The sequence below is a fragment of the Mesoplodon bidens genome (genome assembly GCF_964165515.1).
Source record: "Mesoplodon bidens genome assembly, chromosome: 2".
NCBI classification, from domain to species: domain Eukaryota; kingdom Metazoa; phylum Chordata; class Mammalia; order Artiodactyla; family Ziphiidae; genus Mesoplodon; species Mesoplodon bidens.
In genome coordinates, this window is record NC_138177.1 from 158,188,518 (window position 1) to 158,200,582 (window position 12,065).

A 12,065-nucleotide genomic window follows, 5' to 3' on the forward strand; every position below is an offset into this window, starting at 1 on the left:
TGTATTTTTTAAACAGACAGTACATGTCTGTTTAAAAAATAAAACAGTAATGCAGTCATACTGTGCATTCTGCTTTGTAATCGGTATTAGGGACAGGTCTATTGTTTCCACTCCCACTTTGAAAATACGAGTAATATATCACATAGAAAAAAATTAAAACACTGAGGAAAAGATATAAAATGAAAACTTAGTCTTCCCAAAGGCAACTTAACAATTTCTTGTGTGTTCTGGGAAGATTCATATGCATATGCCATTGTGTGTGTGTGTGTGTGTTTGAGTGAGAGAGAGAGAGAGAGAGACATTGAACACTTATACTCTCTGCCAGGCACTGCTCTAGGTGCTTTACAGCAAATAACATTAGTGTCCTTATTTTATATGTGAAGAAACTGATATACAAAACATTTAAACAACTTGTGTAAATTTATATAACTAGTAAGTAGTAGAGCTAGCAGCCTAATCCAGACCACCTAACTCAAGAGTTCAGATACACATATTGCTTTGGGGGCTTTTTTTTTTTTTTAACAGCTGCGTGATATTCCTTTGTGCAAGTATAACATGATTTATTTAACCATACTCCTGTTAATGGACATTGTGTTTGTTTCAGTTTTGGTGTTTCATACAATATTGCATCCTAGTATCAGATATATGTTAGTAAATTTTGATGCAAAATTCCTTACAGTGGAATCAGTGAGTCAAAAAAAAAAAAATATATATATATCATTCCCATTGTCCTTCAAAATAGTTGCACCGATTTACACTCTGAATCATGGTGTATAAGAGTTCCTGTTTCTTCCGGTTAATAACGGATATTATCAAGCCTTCAAATTTTTGCCAAATATATAAAAAATGGTATCATTATTTTGATTTGTATTTCTAATGAGAAGGGATGGTAAGCATTATTTTTTTAAATAATTTTTAATTTTATTTTTACTAATTTTATTTTTGGCTGCATTGGGTCTTTGTTGCTGTGCTCGGGCTTTCTCTAGTTGTGGTGAGCGGGGGCCACTCTTCATTGCGGTGCATGGGCTTCTCATCCCGGTGGCTTCTCTTGTTGCAGAGCACGGGCTCTAGGTGCGCGGGCTTCAGTAGTCGTGGCCCGTGGGCTCAGTAGCTGTGGCTCACGGGCTTAGTTGCTCCACGGCATGTGGGATCTTCCTGGACCAGGGCTCGAACCTGTGTCCTCTGCATTGGCAGGCGGATTCTTAACCACTGCGCCACCAGGGAAGCCCTTAAGCATTATTTTAATTTTATTTACAATATATGTTCATTTTTCTGTGAACTACCAGTTCATATCGTTTGCCCATTTTACTCTTGAGTTGTTTCTCTTTTTCTTTAATGTGGATAAATGTATCAATATTTTCCTTCATGGCTTCTGAACCATAGACTTTTTTTTTTTTTTTTTTTTTTGCGGTAGGCGGGCCTCTCACTGTTGTGGCCTCTCCCCTTGCAGAGCACAGGCTCCGGACGCGCAGGCTCAGCAGCCATGGCTCACGGGCCCAGCCGCTCTGCGGCATGTGGGATCCTCCCAGACCGGGGCACGAACCCGTGTCCCCTGCATCGGCAGGCGGACTCTCAACCACTGCGCCACCAGGGAAGCCCTGAACCATAGACTTTTGAAGGCCCACTCCCCCACCCATCTTTTTTTTTTTACCCTTTTAAATAATAATTTTATAATCTCTGTAATATATTATCCCAGGCTGTAGAACATAGTTATGGAAGTTATCTCCTACACTCAATTCATGATATTCTCCATTTGTAAGATAACAAAAGCCTAGACTCCTAAGGTCTCTGATTTTCCTTTTGGGATGTGTCTAGAACACCTCTGGAGTTGCCTAAAGTGGACACTTGTGTTGTTGTAGTGTGTAGTTGGTCATTACGTCTAAAGCATCTCTTCATATTTCTGTTCAGGGGAAAAGCTTCAGGTGCTGAAAGCTAAGCTGCAAGAGGCAATGAAACTCCGAAGGTCTGAGGAGCGCCAAAAGCGCCAAGCATTACTTAAGTTAGATAATGAAGATGGATTTGAAGAAGAGGAGGAGGAGGAGGAAGAAATGACGGATCAGTCCGAGGGAGACGGAGAAGAGGAGGGCGAGGAAGCTTTGGAGGAAGAAGAGGCAAAAGAGGAGGAAGAGGAGGAAGAAGGCAATCAGGAGGTTTCTGGCAATTATGTGATTTTGTTACTAGGTCATGATGAATAAGGAAGAGAGAAAATCAGATTTGAGTAAGAATATAATGAGCATGTTCAATTGTATAAGAGATTTCAGGGGCAGAGATAAATGTAGCTCATATGTACTTAAACATTAGTGCTTTCAGTCCTTTCAGCACCAGGGAACACCTGCAGTTCACAGAGCCATAGCCTTGGCTTCTACCTGATGGTTTGCATATTGCACCATCATGCTAATATCGAAATGGCTTTGTATTAATAGAGATTTTATCTTTGCTGTTCATTTAGGTTTCTCTATTCAGAATAAAAAGCACTTTTAACCTTGGCCAGATTGAGGTAAGGAATAAATTCTCAGACAGCCCGAGACCTTCCTGAGTTAATTTTATTCTTTGTTGAGGAAGATATTTGTAGAAGGGCCTCTTGCCCTTTTTCTATAGTATTGTTTTCCACCTAGAGAAGACAGATGGTGATAGGACTTTTGGTATTAGAAAAAAGAAAATCGTCCTTGTTTGAACACTGGAGTCATTTAAAAGAACGGGTTAATGTTTAACCCTGGGTAAAGGAAGAGGAAAGCCATGGCTGAACTGGGCAGGATGTCATAGTTTGTGGTTGGTTGGAGGTCAGTAGTTGTCCTGCAATCTCAGGCTAATCATGTAACCTTTCACTGACTCAATAAAATGATAATCCAGTTCTTTCATGATCTTGTGGCAGTTTGGGGAGGGTAAAGGTAAAGTAACATAAGTATAAAAGAGCTTTAGAAGTGTTAGCATAAATTGTGTTAATGATAATGGTTAGACTGAGCTTCCTTCAGGTTTACCTTTTCAGATTTAAGATGTGACACTTGTAACTAAGCAGCCATATTTCAGGCTGACAGTGTGTTTGCTTGTAAATTTTTTGACTTGTATTATTCTGTTTTGGGGTTGTGTGATTGGTAAAGATTGCAGAATTCCTTCTCGGTAGTGAAGAAATAGAAACCAAAGATGAGAAAGAAATGGATAAAGAAAACAATGATGGCAATGGTGAAATTGGCAAGGCAGTTGGCCTTCTCTCTGTCCCCAAGCCTCTCTTGTCAGATTCTACCTTCCTTCTATTTAAGGACAACTCTTCCAAGATGGGGTAAGTAATTCTCTCTAAGGAAAGATAAGATTCCCTGGTATTTGCCCCTCTAGTAAGAAGCAGAAACAGATACTCAAACAATTTACCTTCTTATTTTGTAGTTATTCTGCTAGTGAAGAAAAATCAGAAATAGATGAAAACTCAGGCAAAAGACCTAGCAAACTAGGTAAGTAGTGACTCTTTCGTAGAACGTGACTTTTCTCTGATCCTCCAGCTTTGACGCTTAAGGACTACAATTCCTTAAGGTTCCATTTTTTGGAACCCTAGTGGACTTTTCCCAGTCTTACCTGTGGCAATGACAGGAATTTATGAATTAGAATATTTTTCTTGGTCCAGTTTTTGAAAACTTACATGCAGTTTCTTTACAGTTGACCATGAGCATGTAATAGGTCCTTAGTGACTATGTGTTCATTGAATGAAACATGAAACATTTCTATCATATGTAGATCAAAGGAAGATATGTAAGTGATTGGATAATGGAGAGAATGATCATAGGCATTAGGCAGAAAGACAGGAACTTTCAGGTGTCACTTAGCTCACAGTGATAAACCCTGATAATATAATGTTATCTTAGTACCATAATTGACCTTTTTAAAAAAAATTTATTTATTTTATTTATTGATTTTTGGCTGCGTTGGGTCTTCGTTGCTGTGCGTGGGCTTTCTCTAGTTGCGGTGAACGGGGGCTACTTGTCATTGTGGTGCGCGGGCTTCTCATTGCGGTGGCTTCTCTTGTTGCGGAACACAGGCTCTAGGCACATGGGCTTCCGTAGCTGTGGCATGCAGGCTCAGTAGTTGTGGCTCGTGGGCTCTAGAGCGCAGGCTCAGTAGTTGTGGCGCACGGGCTTAGTTGCTCCGCGGCATGTGGGATCTTCCCGGACCAGGGCTTGAACCTGTGTCCCCTACACTGGCAGGCGGATTCTTAACCACTGCGCCACCAGGGAAGCCCCCGTAATTGACCTTTAATGTAATGTTTTGGAACATGTAACTTGAGAGGTTTGCCAATGGGTCTTACCTGACAGTTTCATTCTCAACTCTTTTTCCTAAACAAATCTAACTTATTTCTGGAATCATGCACTTAAAAGTTATTCCTCTTTAGATGAAGATGATTCATGCTCATTACTGACAAAGGAGAGCAGCCACAATAGCAGCTTTGAGCTGATAGGCTCCACAATTCCATCCTATCAGCCTTGCAACAGACAAATAGGCCGTGGGACCAGTCTTTTCCCTACGGCAGGAGGATTCAGATCTCCTTCCCCTGGACTATTTCGAGCCAGTTTGGTCAGCTCAGCTTCTAAGGTAAGATGGCAGTGGTTTTCTAATCTCCTTCCGCTTTTGCTTCCCACATTGTTAATGAAGTGTGTCCAAGCCAACAACTCCCACCACATTGTGTATGTTTAGTTTTAAAAAATCCACCCCTTTGTGTATTTTTATATATATATAAATTTATTTCATTTGTTTAGTTTTGGCTGCGTTGGGTCTTTGTTGCTGCACGCTGGCTTTCTCTAGTTGCGGGGAACGGGGGCTACTCTTTGTTGAGTTGCGCGGGCTTCTCTTTGCTGTGGCTTCTCTTGTTGCGGAGCATGGGCTTCAGTAGTTGTGGCTCACGGGCTTAGTTGCTCCGCGGCATGTGGGATCTGCCCAGACCAGGGCTCGAACCCGTGTCCCCTGCATTGGCAGGCGGATTCTTAACCACTGCACCACCAGGGAAGTCCCCCTCTTTGTGTATTAAAAACAAGCCTCATCCAAGGTTCTTACTTTCTTGAAAATATTTTTCTTTGTGCTCCTCTTGGCTATGCATTGTCCTCCTCAACTGCAATTGCCTGAGAGTAGATTAAATTTTACAAATAGCAACTTCTGTTGTTGTCATGACAGTGAATGACATTTGTAAAATGTTTTGTTTTTGTTTGGTTTTGTTTTGGTGCCAGAGTTCAGGAAAGCTGTCTGAGCCTTCACTTCCCATAGAGGATTCCCAGGATCTGTATAACGCCTCCCCAGAGCCTAAGACACTTTTCCTAGGAGCAGGAGACTTCCAGTTCTGTTTAGAAGATGACACTCAGAGCCAACTGTTGGATGCAGATGGGTAGGTAGTTTTATGTTTCTGTGGGTGGATGGTGCTGGGTACTGCTTAATTTCGTTTAAAAATAAAGTGAGCTTCTGTCGCTCCATCTGTGCTTTCTCTTCTGAGAAAGAGGTGTACAGACCATTAGTATTACATTCCACACGTTTGAACAAAGTCTGTCTAGAAAATTAAAAGTAAATAGCCTTGGGCTTCCCTGGTGGCGCAGTGGTTAAGAATCCGCCTGCCAATGCAGGGGACACGGGTTCGAGCCCTGGTCTGGGAAGATCCCACATGCCATGGAGCAACTAAGCCCATGCACCACAACTACTGAGCCTGCACTCTAGATCCCGCGAGCCACAACTACGGAGCCTGCAAGCCACAGCTACTGAAGCCCAGGCGCCTAGAGCTCCGCAACAAGAGAAGCCACCACAGTGAGAAGCCCGTGCACCACAATGAAGAGTAGCCCCGGCTCGCAGCAACCAGAGATGGCCCGCACACAGCAATGAAGACCCAACGCAGCCAAAAATAAATAATTACATTTATTAAAAAAAAAAAAAGTAAATAGCTTTGCTGACATTCTGATCCTTCAATTTCTGCATTGTATGACATGCATAGCTCTTATAAGGTCATCAGATTTCTCTGCATCCATCCTACTATGTTAGGATTGTTGGATAGGATTGAGAATTGACACTTCTGTGGCACGTTACATGGCCATAAATTTTGGCTGCATTGGGTCTTCGTTGCTGTGCATGGGCTTTCTCTAGTTGCGACAAGTGGGGGCTACTCTTCGTTGTGGTGGCTTCTCTTGTTGTGGAGCACGAGATCTAGGTGCACGGGCTTCAGTAGTTGTGGCACGTGGCCTCAGTAGTTGTGGCTCGTGGGCTGTAGAGCACAGGCTCAGTAGTTGTGGTGCACGGGCTTAGTTGCTCCACAGCACGTGGGATCTTTCTGGACCAGGGCATGAACCTGTGTCCCCTGCATTGGCAGGCAGGTTCTTAACCACTGCGCCACCAGGGAAGTCCCATACCCTTTACCTTTTGAATAGGCTTTATTCTTTCATAAACTTCCCCCTCCCTCTTTAGATTGTCACAGGCTAAAGTGTGACACTCTTGTCTTCTGGTTCAGATTCAGCTTCTAACTTTGGTATTGGAGATGAGTTCGGGCTTTTCACCCACCACTTTGTTTTTTTCCTAGAGAATTTCTTACACTCTTCATTGGGCTTGTAGGTTCTTAAATGTTAGAAACCACAGGAATCAGTACCAAGCTTTGAAGCCTCGATTGCCATTGGCCAGTATGGATGAGAACGCCATGGACGCTAACATGGATGAGCTGTTGGATTTGTGTACGGGAAAGTTCACATCTCAGGCTGAAAAACCTCTGTCCAGGAAGAGTGACAAGAAAGAGAACATGGAGGAACTTCTGGATCTTTGTTCAGGAAAATTTACTTCTCAGGGTAATTATCCAACAGAGCATCAGGCTCACCACAGCCAAATATCTTAAGTCAGTGTCCTTGAAGAGATGCCCCTTACTCTCAGGTGAGAAGTTCACAGAAAATAGAGCTGTGGTGGATTCTTGAGCATAGGTTGACCTAGCTCCTGACATTTAGAGCTGTTACTTTCTTAGAGTGGTGAGGTATCAACTTAAAACTGCTTTAGCTTTGGCCATATGACTTGTCATTTATGGCTAATATATGTGCAAAGCTTAGAGCAGTATCTGCTGCATAGAAAATTTCATATAAATGCTAACTTATTACTTCCACCTGCACACCCCTTTCTCCCCCTCACACCTCTGCTAGAATGTAAGCTGTTTGGGAGCTGTGATCTTTGTTTTGTTTGCTGAATGAATGAATGAATGGTGAGCTCTTTTTGGCAAGCTTACCTTAGAACTGTGTTGAGCCGGCATGTCTTCAGATGGCTGGGGAGAGAGGATAAAGCTGTCATTTCTTGGTGACAAATCTTTTTCTTCATTGTGATGTAGATGTCTCTACTCTGGCTCCATCAGAGTTAAATAAGCAGGAGAAGGAGAGCAGTCTGGGTGATCCAATGGAAGAAGCACTTGCTCTTTGCTCAGGCTCTTTCCCAACAGACAGGTGAGTCTCAGTGATTGGAGGGAACTTGGCAAGCCTGGTGTTCTGATAAAATACTGGGGTAAGTTTTCTGGGCTCAGGAATAAATGGTCATCTTAGGGGCTTCATATCCTGTCTGAGAGTCTTGCAGTCTTTTTGAGTCTCATATTTGCATAGTAAGGAAATTATAATGCTTTCATTTAGTTGGTGGGGAACAGGGTAAAAAAAGGCAAGAAACAGCACATGAAAGTTCTCAACATCACTAATAATTAAGAAAATGCGGGGGCTTCCCTGGTGGTGCAGTGGTTGAGAATCCATCTGCCATTGCAGGGGACACAGGGTTCAAGCCCTGGTCCGGGAAGATCCCTCATGCTGTGGAGCAACTAAGCCCATGCACCACAACTACTGAGCCTGTGCTCTAGAGCCTGTGAGCCACAACTACTGAGCCTGTGTGCTCTAACTACTGAAGCCCGCGTGCCTAGAGCCCGTGCTCTGCAATGAGAAGCCACCGCAATGAGAAGCCCGCGCACTGCCATGAAGAGTAGCCCCTGCTCGTCGCAACTAGAGAAAGCCCGTGCACAGCAGCGAAGACCCAACACAGCCAAAAATAAAAATAAATAAAATAAATAAATTTATTTAAAAAAGAAAATGCAAATCAAAACCATAATAAGACACTACCTCACCCCAGCAGTTATTCCACTTTTGGGTATATACACAAAAGAAGTGAGAACAGCGTCTGTAATAGATATTTGTACACCCATGTTCATAGCAGCATTATTCGTAATAGTCAAAAGGTGGAAGCATCCCAAGTGGATACATACACAGTGGAATAATATTCAGCATTTAAAAAGGAAGGAAATTCTGATACATGCTACAGCATGGATGAACTGTGAGGAGATTATGCTAAATGAAGTAAGCTAGTCACAGAAAGACAAATACTGTATGATTCCACTTACGTGAGGTACTTAAAGTAGTCAAATTCGTAGACACAAAGTAGAAGAGTGGTTGCCAGGGATTGTGGGGAGGGAAGAATGGGGAGTTGCTATTGAAAGGGTATAGAGTTTTAGTTTTGTAAGATGAAGAGTTCTGGAGGTTGGTTGCATAACAATGTGAATGTACTTAACACTAATGAACTGTACACTTAAAATGGTTAAGATAGTAAACTATGTTGTGTGTATTTTATCACAATTTAAAAAATATTTTTAAAGGCAAGATATCTTGTTTCCTGTTTCTTGAAGAGATTGTTGGTGCTATAAAATATTTTCAATTCCTAAGTTGGCTGACTGCTTGTAGTTTGCTTTCAACTTGTTTATTGATTTGTTGATTTGCATTTTAGGGAAGAAGAAGGTGAAGAGGAGGAATTTGGAGACTTTCAGCTTGTCCCAAATGATAATGAGTTTGATAGTGATGAGGTGAGTTTGAAGGGGACAGAGTAATCATAACTGAACTCCATGTATTGCTGCTGTGTTTGCTTGTTTTGTAGTTTGAGTTCTTTTTTTTTTTTTTTTTTTTTTTTGCTGTACGCGGGCCTCTCACTATTGTGGCCTCTCCCTCCCGTTGCGGAGCACAGGCTCCGGACGCGCAGGCTCAGCGGCCATGGGTCACGGGCCCAGCCGCTCCGCGGCATGTGGGATCTTCCCGGACCGGGGCACGAACCCGTGTCCCCTGCATCGGCAGGCGGACTCTCAACCACTGTGCCACCAGGGAAGCCCTGTAGTTTGAGTTCTTGAGAATTCTGTTTGGCATGTTATCAGAAGCAATTTCCTAGAATGAAATGTTTGGGCAGAAGTTTATAAATTCCTGTCTTAGTTGAGGACACATTTTATTCTGTGTAACCTTGCATGTGATACTATATGATTTTGCAGGATGAGCACAGTGACTCTGACAATGAAGACCGGGCACTAGAAGACCATGAAGATAATGATGAGGAAGACCTCCTGCAGCAATCCGAGAAGTTGAAAAGGCAAATGTAGGTGTTATGTCCCTTCCTTCAATTGCAAGAAAGTTCTCCTGACAGTTGAGTTGTAGCTTGCTACATTTGCTGGTTCTATTTTTGCTTTTTGTGGTTAACACAGATTGAATAAAATCCATTTACGTGATATCTCTTGAGAATTCAAAGATGGTCACGTCCTCCTCAAGTGATTCCTATACTAAATATCCCTAGTTCTTCAGCTGTTTCTCACGTGACATTGCTTCCAGACTCTTCACATGTGTGGATGCTCTATCTTCAGGAGTGGTCTGACTACCGCTGTATATAGTGGTACAACCACATCCCTTGTTCTGGTTGCATACTACTTATAAAGTAACCAAAGAGCATAAGAGCTGAGTCACTGTAGATCCTGAGGATCTAGTAGATGACTAAAATTCCCCATGTCTTTTTTCCTATGAATTACTGTCATTCCAGGTTTTCCTCATCCTAGTCTCAAGCAAATGACCCCCCTTTATTTTTTTAATATTGTTGTTGTCGCTTTGATCATGAAAGTAAGCCATTTATTTTGGAATATTTCAAAGAATACAGAAAGACATAAATAAAAAGTCATCCAGGAACTTCCCTGGTGGTGCAGTGGTTAAGAATCCACCTGCCAATGCAAGGGACACAGGTTTGATCCCTGGTCTGGGACAATCCCACATGCCGCGGAGCAACTGAGCCTGTGTGCCACAACTAGTGAGCCTGTGCTCTAGAGCCCGAGAGCCACAACTACTGAGCCCGAGTGCTGCAACTACTGAAGCCCGCATGCCTAGAGCCTGTGCTCTGCAACAAGAGAAGCCACTGCAAGGAGAAGCCCGCGCACCACAACAAAGAGTAGCGCCTGCTCACCGCAACTAGAGAAAGCCCCTTGCAGCAACGAAGACCCAACGCAGCCAAAAAAAAAAAGTCATCCATGTCCGCCGTCCAGGATATTTTTGAAAGTGGTGGTGGTGGTTATTATTACCTCATAACTTTTTTTCAGGCATATATTTTTATGTGGTTGAGATCTGTACAATTTTTTTTGTATGTACAATTTTGCATCTTGCTTTTTTTTCCTACTTACCATATCTGTAAGCTTTTTTCCTTGATATTGAAGGTTTTATGAGAACCATTTTAATAGGTATTCCACATTTTATTATTTGTGAATGACTTTTGGAATTCAAATATAGGACATCATATTGATCCTTATTAGATTTATTTTGTTGTTTTTAGCCCATCATTCCATTCGATTGAGATCAGTTTGGGTTTCTAATTTGTCACCTGTCAAATTAACTATGCATACAGCTTTGGGCCATCTATAGATTTTTAGTCTAAGGCAATGGTTCTTAAACCTTATTTAACTATAGAGTCCTTTGTTCAAATGAAATCTTATAAAGAATGGCAGCTAAAAATTGAACTGCTCAAGGAGGGTAGATGGGAAGATTGAGAAGCTTAGTGGCTATTGGCCCCTGAAGGAATTCTTCAGGAACCCTAGGAGTTAGAGGAACTCAGCTTTAAAATAATAATGGAAGTCTTTCATAAAAAATCAGCCTTCGGGGCTTCCCTGGTGGTGCAGTGGTTGAGAGTCTGCCTGCCGATGCAGGGGACACGGGTTCGAGCCCTGGTCTGGGAGGATCCCACATGCCGCAGAGCAACTGGGCCCGTGAGCCACAACTACTGAGCCTGCGTGCCTGGAGCCGTGCTCCACAGCGAGAGGCCGTGACAGTGAGAGGCCCGCACACCGCGATGAAGAGTGGCCCCCGCTCGCCACAACTGGAGAAAGCCCTCGCACAGAAACGAAGACCCAATACAGCCAAAAATAAATAATAAATAAATAAATAAATTTATTTTTTAAAAAAATCAGCCTTCAGAAAGCCATCAAGCTTCTGCCACTCATGACCATAGGTGACAGCACTTTGAACTCAGATGACAGCAGATTTGTTCTCAATGTGAGCTGAAGTCAGAAAAACTAGCTTGTAGTGGTTTTGATTACTACTAACTCTGAGCTTCAGTCATACCTCTAACTTGAGGGTCAAGACTTGGCAGGCTGTAAGAAGACCCCAGTCTATTACCTTTCCATACTATACTCTCTCTAGTCTGTCTCCTGAAGCTGGTACGCTTAAATACAAGACAAAATAGTTTGAACCCTCTGGCAGGTATGTCCCAAATATATAGAGGGGATTGAGAGTTCTGGCTTTAGAGTCACCAACCTAGGTTGAATCCAGGCTCTGCTGCCTCCCAGCTCTGTGACCATTGGTAAGTTGTTTACCCTCTGAGTCTCAGTTCCTTCAACTGAAAATTGAAAGGAATAATAATACCCCTCCCTGAGATAATGCAGTAATGCTCCAAAGCACAGTTATTGGCACACAGTATATATTAAATAATAGACTTTTAAGTATCATCAAAATGTATTATTATTATTAATTTAATCTTATTGTTATTAGATATGGCTCTGTGTTCTGCTTTTCTCATTGCTGTGTGTATATTCATTGTTGTATTTTCTAATTTTCAATTTTCCAGGAGATTGAAGAAATACCTGGAGGATGAGGCAGAGGTGTCAGGGAGTGACGTGGGAAGTGAAGATGAGTATGATGGGGAAGAGCTTGATGAATATGAAGAGGATGTAATTGATGAATTACTTCCTTCTGATGAGGAACTGCAGAGTCAGATCAAGAAAATACACATGTCAGTATCCCAGCAAGCCCTTCTGAATA

At 42.4% G+C, this 12,065-nt stretch overlaps 1 protein-coding gene across 1 annotated transcript in view; it reads left to right on the forward strand.

Annotated features, from left to right (window-relative positions):
- Positions 1–12,065, forward strand: part of CLSPN (claspin) — a 29,459-nt gene that overhangs the window by 13,333 nt on the left and 4,061 nt on the right. The window contains exons 10-19 of the mRNA XM_081224130.1: positions 1,909–2,150; positions 3,099–3,277; positions 3,379–3,443; positions 4,376–4,575; positions 5,205–5,359; positions 6,565–6,791; positions 7,316–7,427; positions 8,740–8,815; positions 9,269–9,372; positions 11,872–12,036. Of these exons, the coding sequence (XP_081080256.1) occupies positions 1,909–2,150; positions 3,099–3,277; positions 3,379–3,443; positions 4,376–4,575; positions 5,205–5,359; positions 6,565–6,791; positions 7,316–7,427; positions 8,740–8,815; positions 9,269–9,372; positions 11,872–12,036 (1,525 nt within the window). The remainder of the gene's footprint in view (positions 1–1,908; positions 2,151–3,098; positions 3,278–3,378; positions 3,444–4,375; positions 4,576–5,204; positions 5,360–6,564; positions 6,792–7,315; positions 7,428–8,739; positions 8,816–9,268; positions 9,373–11,871; positions 12,037–12,065) is intronic.